The following is a 10414-nucleotide window of genomic DNA, read 5'->3' on the forward strand; positions in this document are numbered from 1 at the left end:
CGTGGTACGTCGCGTTCGCACCGACGCCCAGGATCGTCAGGCGGTAGCCCTGGCGGACGGCCGACCGCGCCAGGGCGCAGAGGCCCGGCGGCGCCGAGTCCGCCGCCGTCACGAGCTCCAGCGCGCGCCGCGCCGCGCAGGCGTCCGCGTCCGCCGCCGCCGCAGCAACGACGGCGAACGCAGCGACGAGGCTGCCGCGACGCATGACCATCGTGGGCAGCCTCGTCGACGAGGGAAACGTGCTGTTCAACGAGGGCCCGCCTCCCCTCTTAACTCCCCTCCCCCGGACGGACGCAGTCGGGCGCGCACCCCCTTCAATAACTTGGTCAACCCGAGGCCTAACAAAGCACTCCTCGAAAATATTAATCTTAGGGTCCGCGCATCTGCGCCGAGGGATCGGCCGTCTCTGCCGCGCCATCGCGGAGCCGCGTGCATGTACATCCGTCTTCTCTTCTCCGGAAGGTGGCGTCGGGAGACGCCCGTTCAGTAGGACACGACGGCCCGGAGGCAGTCGCCGCCGTGGAGCGCGTCGATGGCCGCGTGCGTGTTGTCGACGCCGTCGAAGTTGTGCGTGATGTAGGCGTCGATGGGCAGGTCGCCCGCGAGCACGCGGTCGACGAGTTCCGGCACCTCGTCGCGGCTCTTGAAGCCCCCGAAGGCCGTGCCCTTCCACGTGCGGCCCGTGACGAGCTGGAAGGGCCGCGTCGCGATCTCGTGGCCCGCGGCGGCGACGCCGATGACGACGGACACGCCCCAGCCGCGGTGCGCGCACTCGAGCGCGGCCCGCATGACCTCCGTGTTGCCCGTGCAGTCGAAGGTGTAGTCCACGCCCCACTGCGTCAACCCGACGAGATGCGCGGCGACGGGCCCGTCGAGCTCCAGGGGGTTCACGCAGTCCGTGGCGCCGAACTCCGTCGCGATATCGAACTTGTCGGGGTTCGTGTCGACGGCGAAGATGCGCCGCGCGCCGCGGATCTTCGCCGCCTGGATGACGGCCAGCCCGACGGCGCCGCAGCCGAAGACCGCGACGGACGCGTCGGCCTCCATGTTCGCCGTCTTCCTGCGGCGGGTGTCGGAGCGTTTGGATGTCGAGTCCCGCGCTTCCGGGGGGAAGCGAACGCGCGGGTATCAGGCGCCCGCGTCGGTCTCCGCGTTCGAATGCGGCCGCGGCGGCGTACGGAAGCCGCGGACGAAAGTGATGAACGCGATTTTTTTCGGGCGGGGACGTATAAAACGACGCCGGAGCGCGGACCACGCGGCGCCCCAGCCCGTCGCGACGCCGCAGCCGAGCATGCAGACCTTGGCGAGGTCCGCGGAGTCGTCGATCTTCGCGCAGGAGATCTCGGAGACGACCGTGTACTCGGCGAAGGTCGAGCAGCCCATGAAGTGCGCGACGGGCGCGCCGTCGGCCGTCTTGAAGCGCGTCGTGCCGTCGGGCATGACGCCCCGGCCCTGCGTCCCGCGGATCTTCGGGCAGAGGTTCGTCTTCGGCGACGCGCAGAAGATGCAGTCGGCCTCGCGGCACTGGGGCGTGTAGCAGGGGATGACCTTGTCGCCGACTTTTACCGACGTCACGCCCTCGCCGACGGACTCGACGATCGCGCCGGCCTCGTGGCCTAGAATCGACGGGAAGAGGCCCTCGGGGTCGCTGCCCTCGAGCGTGTAGATGTCCGTGTGGCAGAGCGCGTTCGCGACGACGCGGAGCCGCACCTCGCCGGCCTTGGGCGCCGCGACGACGACGTCCGTGGTCCGCAGGTCGTCGACGCCGAAGGCGACGGCGGCCCGGCACTCGAGGGGCGCGCCGGTGCCCGTGCTCCACTTGAGGCCCGCGTCCTCGACCTCGGGCATGCGGCTCGCGAAGGCGCGGGCGGGCGCGCGCAGGGACGAGCTCCGGGCCGGCGCCAGCGCCAGGGCGCGGCCCAGGGCCAGGGCGCCGGCGAGCGGGACGCGCATCATTTTCATGCGATGGGAGCGGATTCAAGCACGGGGACGACCCTGGACCCGGGCGGTGCTGCCGGCGCGAATGCCAAGAGGCGGAGACCTGCCGGCGCGGAGTGCCAGACGCTGGAGAGGCGAGCTCCGGCCCGGCTCGGCGTCGCGTGCAACTCTGAGGCAAAATCGCTGCACAACTCCGGGTTGAACTCCTGTGCACTTGATGAATTTCTAAGCTCACATTGTCGCTCGACGATGGGTTCCTGCTAAAACCGCTTCCCCGATGGCGGATAGCCCGAAGCAGCGCGCGAGCTCCATCGCGGAGGAGCCGCAGCAGGACGACGCGCTGGCGTCCGACGACGACGACGGCGCGCCGGCCGCCAAGCCGCACCCGCCGGTCGGCGGCAGCCCGAAGCCGCACCCGCCGGTCACGGGCAGCCCGAAGCGGCCGGGCGAGACGCCGCTGCGCGTGAGGTCCAAGACCTTCGGCATGAGCGAGGAGGCGTTCCCGCCGGCGTCGGGCGGCCCGGAGCCCGGCCGCCAATCCGCGGCCGACGGGCGCTTCTTCGCTCCGAAGACGCGGCGGCGCGACACGGTCTACGCGTCGCACGTCGAGGTGGAGAACAGCGTCGAGGCCTTCTGGCGGCTCTGCGCGCTCCACCCGCGCCTCATCGACGAGGCCGAGGCGGCCCACGAGGAGTCGCTGACGGCCGAGGAGCGGGACGCGCGCGCGATGCGGCGGCGCAAACGCATCCGGGCCAAGGCCGAGGCCGCGATGGCCGAGTTCGAGCGGCTGCCGGAGATCGAACGCTACGACCCCCAGAAGCAGGGCGACCTGGACATGTACAGCGAGGAGAACCTGGCCATCCGCGAGCGGCTCCGCGACGACCGCCGCGTCTGCCGCTGTGCCGGAAACAACCAGTGGAACGCCCTGTCCAGCAAAAAATTCAAACCTCTCTAGCTCGGTCACATCGAAGTCGTTTCGGCTGATTTTTGGATGGATCGTTTTCTCTCGGCGCGTTCTTTTCAAACAGTAGAGAAACGATCGCGAAATCGTTCAAAAAACATATTAAAGTCGTGTGTTTCCTGCCCAGGTGTGCCGCATGCTCGAGCGGTGGTGGTCCGGGTCCTCCGCGCACGACGACCGCGACAAGAACGAGGCGCTGGACCACGACGAGTACGAGCGCTTCTACGCGCGCCTCGTCCACCTCGTGGACCCCGACGACGAGATGACGGAGCTCGAGATCGCGGAGGCCATGGAGGACGACTTCAAGTCCGACTCGGAAGGCCACGCGCAGGTCACCAAGGACGAGTTCGTCGCGTCCGTCTTCGAGCTCGCGGACAACTGGACCAACTCGACGGACGCCGACGAGTACGTCGAGTTCCTCAAGCTCGGCTACGACCGCGTCTACCGGGGCGGGAAAAGAGAGCGACATTCCCAACTTCAAAGGCTCCTATCTCGGCCGGTTTCCACTCGTTTCGGCTGATCTTTGGACGAGCGATCATCTCTTGGAACGGTCTCGAAGCCTGCATGCTTTTTCCGGAACGCGCGCGCGCGGCACACTTACGTCGAAGCGACGTTGAAACTCTCTTTTCCCGCCCAGGCGTCTACGGCGACCTCGACGACGACGACGAGGTCAGGTTCCCGGACGAGTGGAAGCCGTACCTCGAGAGCGGCCAGACGTTGACGCGCATGACGCTGCCCCAGTGCACGGAGTTCACCCTCGCCTGCATCGACGCCCACTCCCTCGCGCGGAAGAACGGCTCGGAGACGTCGCTCGCCGCGCTCTGCGTCAACGAGTGCCGCACGCGGTTCAACTGCAAGAACGAGCGCGACGTGCGCAAGCGCGTCAAGGCCCTCGCCCTCGCCCTGGAGCACGCCAACGCGGAGGACGCCCACAACGACTGGCTCTGGCTCTTCTCGCGCATGGTCGGCTGCTACCGCATCTCGGGACGCATCAAGTCCATCCCGCCGCCCGGCGTCGACTTCGTGTGCAAGGCCTTCGACGAGATCGAGGGCATGCTCAAGGACTCGAAGCGGAGCCTGCCGTCGAAGCTCAAGTGCGACGAGGAGAAGCTCGCGGGCACGCAGAGCCCGCGCGTCGGCTTCTGTGTGGAATTCAACCGCTGGTTTGGGTGGTCCTGACCAAACTTGAGAATTCTCTAGCTCGGTCAAATCGAAGTCGATTCGGCTGATTTTTGGACGAATCGATTGCTCTCGTCGAGTTCTCGAAGCACAGCAGAAATCCTTGCGTCAAAACGGTCGCATACGCTCACCTTGAAGTCGGGTTGAAGATTTGATTTCCACACAGGTCGGCTTCATCGGCGTCGCTCCCCTCAAAAAGTGGCTCGCGGCGAACGTGTTCCGGCCGCTGCGCATCAGTGAGAACGACGAGCCCCAGCTCCTCCACGCCATCCTGCGCGTGCTCGAGAAGATGGCGCGGAGCCTGGAGTCCGAGGCGCGCGCGCAGAGCATCACGAACGCGGACGTGAACAACTTCAAGGTCAAGGACCTCGTGACCTGCGTCGAGGTCATGGTCCTCATCTCCAACGTCTGGTGCGCGATGCACTACGACGAGTTCGAGAACCGCCAGAAGGAGAAGCGGGAGCAAGGCCGCGAGGGCGGCGCCGCGCTCGCGCGCGTCCGGCGGTCGCGGAAGAAGCGGTAAGCGAAGCGGTAAGCGCCGAACCCCCGGGGTGACGCGCCCCCCCCCCCCCTAGGGCGCGGGCTGCTGCGTCTTGCGGAGCGCGTAGTTGCAGGCCGCGGCGAGGTTGAAGGACACCCCGCCGTCGGAGCTCGGGACCCAGGGCAGGGGCTTGGCCTCGACGTCGTCCCGCGGCGGCGGCGGCCGCCGCTTGACGACGCGCTTCTTCGGCGCCGCGCGCCGCGGCGGCGCGGCGGCGGCGGCGGCGGCGGCCCGGTCGACGGCGGACCGCACGGCCCGCAGCGCCGACGTCGCCTTCTTCGGCGCCGCGCGGCGCGCGGGCGCGGGCGACCGGCGCCGCGGCTCCCGGTCCTGACGGTCCGGCGAGAGCCGCGCGGCGCGCGCCTCGCGCGCGACGCCGTCGAGGTCGACGTCGGCCTCCTTCTCGTTGACGAGCAGCTTGTTCATGGCGATGAGCGTCTCGAGGATGCGCTCCGACGTGCGGAGCTTCGCCTCGAGCTTGGCCGCCTTCTCCTCCGCCGCGCTCCGGCGGCTCGCGCTCTCCGCGAGCTCGTCCTCGTAGCGCGCGCGCTCCTCGGGCGTCACGCGGGGCGTCGCGCCGTTGCGCTGCGCCTCGTCGAGCTCCTCCTCGACGCGCCGCGCGCGCAGCGTCGTCTCGCGCGCGCGCGTCTCGCACTCGAGGAGCCGCTGCTCCGCCGCGCGCGCGCGGTTTTCCGCCGCGAGCATGGCCGCGTCCTTGGACGCCGCCTCGCTCGCGAGGCGCTCGTAGGCGCTCCGGAGCCGCGACTCCTCGGCGCCGTCGAGGCGGTGGCTCTCGACCTTGAGCTCCATCTCGCGCAGCTGGTGGCGCATCTCCTTCGTGGAGTTGACGGCCTCCGCGCGCTCGCCCTCGAGGCGCGCGATCTTGTCCTGGAGCGCGCGCAGCGCCGCGAGCACGGCGCGCGACGACGTCGTCTTCTCCCCGGCGTCCTCGGCGGACCGGGAGCTGTACATGGTCGCGACGACGCAGGCCTCGTCCACAACAGGCCTTGCCACAACAGGATCGAGAGACAACGAGGTCAACGTCGTGTGCACCGAGGTCGACGGCGCCGCGGCTGGGGCAGCCCAGCGCTGGGCAGCCGCAACGCGTCGCGTGTGCGTCGCGTCGGAGCCGCAGTACGAACGCGCCATGGTCGACGCCCGCGATCATGACGCGCTCACGGCGGCCCTGAAGAGGGGCGACGTGGACACATTGGCGGCGGCCCTGCGAACGATGGAGCAGCAGACGTCTCTCCAGAAGCAGTGGGACGACGACTGCTGCGCGAGCGACCACGACGGCGGCGACGACAAGAAGCAGCGGCGCCACGAGCGGCTCAAGGAGCGGCCGCGCGCCGCGAGCGACCGCGTCATCGACGCCTCCGCCGGCTACCTGAAGCCGAAGATGATGAAGGCGCCGAAGCTCCGAAAACAGTCGAAGCGCCGCTCGGAGACGACGAACGCCGCGCGCGTGCGCGCGTCCATCCGGGAGACCGTCGCCGAGCTGCGCCGCGGCGACCGCGCGGGCCCGGCGGCGGCCGCCGCCGGGCTCAACCGCTTCGGCGCGTGCCGGCCCTGCGCGCCCGCGGAGACGCGCGTCGCGCGGGCGAAGAAGCGGGCCCGGGCCGCGGCCGCATCCGCGATCGCCTTCTTCCACCAGATGGGGCGGACGCGCGCGCTGCTCTGCGCCGGGTCCGTGCTCTTCCTCTTCGAGCTCGCCCACTGGCTGCGCTACCTCAAGGAGGTCCTAAAATAGTCGTCATGGCGGCCGGCCGTTGCCCCCGCGCCAGGGCGGCGCTTGCACCGTCGCCGCGAGGGCCTCCATGTCGACGTAGAGCTGGTCGTCGCCCGTGATCTCCGGCGGGTTGAGCTTGACGCGCTCCCAGGACGCGCGCTGCTCCGGCGTCGTCATGAGCTGCGCGACGCCGTCGAACTTGTCGACGAACTTCTCGTGGGCCGTCTTCGACGCCCGGGGACGGAGCTTCGGCGGAGTCGGCGGCGCGCGCCTCGACGGGTGGTTCCGCCACGGGTCCAGCGGCTCCCAGGGCCCCGCGGCGCGCGGGATGCCGTGCATCCAATCGTGGCGGTTCGGGATGAAGACCCGGTGCAGCCCGTTCTTCTTGGCGCCGCCGCCCATCCAGTGGTCCACCCAGGCCGGGTCCGTCGCGAGGCGCGCCGTCGACGTGTGGCCCGGCCAGAAGTTGAGGCCGCCGTCCGCGTCCTTGACCGCGGCGCGCACGGAGACGGCGAGGCGGTCCGGCGGCCGCTCCCGCAGGTCCCGGAGCAGGTGGGGCCGCGGGTCCGACATGTGGAGCGTCCGCTTGGAGAAGACGAGCGCGTCGCCCTCGGTGCCGTTGAAGTAGCGGAACGACAGCTTCGCGCCGCGCTCCCAGGAGCCGTAGGTCTTCAGCGGCATGGGGAACTGCGTGCCCAGGTAGGTGTTCTTCGTCGCGCCGCCGCGCTCGTCGAAGTCCCAGCGCAGGGGCGGGTCGCTCTCGAGGAGCTCGGGCGTCTCGGCGACGAAGAGGTTGCCCGCGTTGGGAAGCTCCGACGCGTCGACCAAGACCCAGACCTGGAACCCCGCCGCGTCCGGGAAGAGCGTCCAGTCCTGGTCGTAGTGGAGGAACGGGTAGGGGCTCGACGTCAGCACGCTCAGCCCGAAGAAGACGAGGTCGTCGAGCGCGACGGCGCGGCCGTCGGGCAGCGGCTCCAGGCGCGGCAGGACCCGGCGGAAGACGCGGTCGATGACGTGGTTCGCGTAGCGCCGGCCCTTGGCCTTGTCCTGCTCGGACCGGTACGCGAAGGTCAGGCGCTTCAGGGGCCCCCGGAGGTCCGCGATGCGCGCGACCGCGTACCGCGACGTCGCCTTGGGCGAGACGTCGACGGACCCGCCGCCGTCGAGCGCCGGCGCGCCCTCGAGCGCGGCGCGGAGCGTGCGATCGAGCTTCCCGGCCCGCAGCGCCGCGGCCGCCGCCGGGTCCTCGCCCGACGGCGCGAGCGTCTCGCCGCAGCCGCCGAGGCGCTCCTCCGACGCGAGGCAGCACGCGAAGCGGTAGCGCTGCGCCTCGAAGAGGTGCGGCAGCAGGTTCGCGAGCGCCTCGACGCGCATGATCGTGCCGATGTACCGGTTGACGCCGCGCGTCGCGTTCTCGAAGTCGAGGTGCGAGCTCAGCCCCAGCGCGGCGCCGCACTCCATGGCGACGACGAGCTGCCGCTTCAGGAGCTGCGTCGCGAGGCGGTAGAGCGCCGCGTCCGGCGCGCGGCCCGCGGGCTCCTCGCCGTGGATCTTCGCCTCGTCGCGCGCCGTGGGCTCGAGGAGGTCGTTCCAGTCCGCCGCGACCCAGGGCTGCGCCATCTGGAGGTACGCGAGCGACGCGCGGCGCTGCTCCCAGAGGCCCACGCCGCAGCGCCGCAGCTCCCGCGCGGCGTCGCCGCCGCCGGCGAGCGCGCCGCCGTTGCGCGGGTCGCGCAGCCAGGCCGCGCAGCTCCGCGGCCGCGCGCCGCGCCGCGCCGCGACGGCCTCCGGCGCGAAGCCCCCGCCGACGACGGCCGCGGCCGCGTAGACCTCGCGCACCGGGCAGTCCGGCGGCGCGCCAGAGCCGTCGCAGGCGCAGGCCACGGTCTCGCAGGCGACGATGGCGTCGAGGCTCCGCGCCTTGGCGCCGGCGGCGACGAGCGCCCGCAGGGACGAGTTGCAGGCGTCGTAGAGGGCGAAGGCGTTGGCGCCGCTCGGCTTGCCCGCGCGGTAGCCGCTCGGCGCGTCGCGCACCTGGGCGACGACGGCCGCGACGACGACGAGGCCGCGCAGCATCTCTAGGCGGGCAGCCCTACCATCGTTTGTTCAAGACACATTCAAGGTGCGCCAACTTGAACCACGCGGGGCAGCCCCTCGACCACCACTCAGGGTGCTGCCGGAAAGAGAAGCTCGACGGCGGTCGTCGCGCGGCGGCGTGATCGATGGCGTCGTTCTGGTTCACGGTGACGGCGGCCAAGGGCGCGCTGCGGCGCCAGGGCGCGTCGCTGGAATCGCCGGAGCTCGAGCCGCCGATCCCCCGCGGCACGCTCGTGGGCTGCAAGAGCCGCGTCCTCGTCGGCGAGACGATCCGCTGCGAGCTGCTCTGGACCTGCGTCCAGAAGCCCCTGGGCCTCATGGCCAGGCCCTGCGACGGGCGCGCCGACGGCGTCCATTTTTTTCCGCGAGCCGCGCGCGGGAGAAGCGGCGCGCGCGCAGGTGGGTCAGCGCGAAGGTGCTGCAGCCGGCGCAGGCGCCGTCGGCCCTGCTCGGCGAGACCATGGAGCCCATCTCGGAGATCAACGCGCGGCCGCCGCCGCCGCGCGCGCACCAGCCGAACGCGCCGCCGCGCCGCGGCCCGCCGAAGCGGCCGCCCGTCGGCAAGTGCCCGGAGCCCGTCGCGAGCGACACGGAGAGCGAGCACGAGCGCGACCACTGCCACAGCTGGGTCGTTGCGAAGAAGTGGTGCGCCGTGCGCAAGGAGATGTCCACGGACAGCGCGCACCTCTGCGACGTCCGGAAGGGGCGATTGGTCTACACGACGTCGCGCCGCGTGAGCGAGAGCGGGAGCGTGCGGCTGCGCATGGTCGCGCCCATCGAGGGCTGGGTCTCGGAGAAGGTGCTGGAGCCCTTCCGCTACGCGAAGCGCTGGCGGACGATGCAGCACTGCCTCGACTGCCGGAACGTCATCGAGGTCCGCGACGCGGGCAAGAAGGGCATGGCCGTCTACACGAAGCGAGCCATCCCCAAGCACACCTTCATCGGCGAGTACGTCGGCGACCTCATCGACGAGAAGGAATACGACGCGCGCTACCCCAAGGGCGACGGCACGCACGTCTACTGGATCCGCGAGGGCGACGTCTACCTCGACGCGGGCCCCTCGAAGCACTTCACGCGCTACATCAACCACTCGAAGAAGGCGCCGAACCTCGAGACCAAGGTCGAGTTCGTCAAGGTCGTCGACCGCGAGGAGGTGCTCTGCAAGGACCTGCGGCCCAACGTCGGCTTCTACACGACGAAGGACGTGCCCAAGGGCGACGAGCTCACGTTCGACTACGGCGGCGACTACTTCCAGGAGGGCGAGGCGCCGACGGAGGACACGATCTTTCCGCCCGAGTACCGCGACGCCGTCCAGAGCGGCCGCATGACGGAGCAGGACGTCATCATCGACCGCACGGTCCGCGTCTTCGAGAAGAACGAGGCCTCCAAGGCCGCGCAGGCCGCGGCCTGGGCGGACCAGAAGCGCCGCGAGGAGAAGCGCGGCGACACGCCCCTCAACGCGAAGATGCGCGAGCGCGAGCACGCGAAGATCACCGAGGCCTTCAAGCCCGAGGTCGAGCACTTCCCCATCTCCAAGTCCCAGCGCGAGCGCGAGAGCCGCCTCGGCCTCGTCCCCTACGACCGCCGGCCCCAGAAGCCCTACGTCCGCCTCGTCGACGGCAAGCCCTACCGCCACGGCATCAACCGGTGACACGGCGTCTCCTAAGCCTCGGCGGTTACTCTTGTCGACGGCACGGGGGTACTTCGCCCGCGACGCGCGCGTCCGGGACGCGGCGCGGGGTCATGGGCCTCCTCCGCCGTCGTCGGGGCGCGCGGTGCACGTCCTAGGCCGCGCGGCTCGTCTCGTTGGCGAGCGCCGTCGCGTTCGAGCACTCGGCCGCCGCGGCCTCGATGACGCGTTCGAAGCCCGCGCCGGCCTCGTAGCTCTCCTGGAGGTTGTTCTTATGGGAACACGTTTCGTCGTGCGGGCAGCAGAACGTCGGGAAGTAGGTGATGTGGTCGCAGACGC

At 70.7% G+C, this 10414-nt stretch overlaps 4 protein-coding genes across 4 annotated transcripts; 2 read left to right on the forward strand and 2 right to left on the reverse strand.

The window, feature by feature from the left end:
- Positions 1-351: 351 nt before the first annotated feature.
- On the reverse strand, positions 352-2091 carry AURANDRAFT_70084 (hypothetical protein; the record flags this gene model as incomplete). Its single annotated transcript, XM_009036416.1, has 2 exons — positions 352-1060; positions 1253-2091. 2 exons carry the CDS (start codon positions 1960-1962, stop codon positions 484-486), a joined length of 1287 nt encoding a protein of 428 aa, XP_009034664.1.
- A 331-nt stretch (positions 2092-2422) lies between these two features.
- Positions 2423-3419, forward strand: AURANDRAFT_62059 (hypothetical protein; the record flags this gene model as incomplete). Its single annotated transcript, XM_009036006.1, has 2 exons — positions 2423-2827; positions 3027-3419. 2 exons carry the CDS (start codon positions 2423-2425, stop codon positions 3417-3419), a joined length of 798 nt encoding a protein of 265 aa, XP_009034254.1.
- A 1230-nt stretch (positions 3420-4649) lies between these two features.
- On the reverse strand, positions 4650-8424 carry AURANDRAFT_62060 (hypothetical protein; the record flags this gene model as incomplete). Its single annotated transcript, XM_009036415.1, has 2 exons — positions 4650-5609; positions 6418-8424. 2 exons carry the CDS (start codon positions 8422-8424, stop codon positions 4650-4652), a joined length of 2967 nt encoding a protein of 988 aa, XP_009034663.1.
- A 1345-nt stretch (positions 8425-9769) lies between these two features.
- AURANDRAFT_62061 (hypothetical protein) lies at positions 9770-10096 on the forward strand (the record flags this gene model as incomplete). The annotated part of the gene is made up of 1 exon (XM_009036007.1): positions 9770-10096. The coding sequence occupies one exon, from the start codon at positions 9770-9772 to the stop codon at positions 10094-10096; it is 327 nt and encodes a 108-aa protein (XP_009034255.1).
- Positions 10097-10414: the final 318 nt, after the last annotated feature.

This window comes from Aureococcus anophagefferens (assembly GCF_000186865.1).
Source record: "Aureococcus anophagefferens unplaced genomic scaffold AURANscaffold_4, whole genome shotgun sequence".
NCBI classification, from domain to species: Eukaryota; class Pelagophyceae; order Pelagomonadales; family Pelagomonadaceae; genus Aureococcus; species Aureococcus anophagefferens.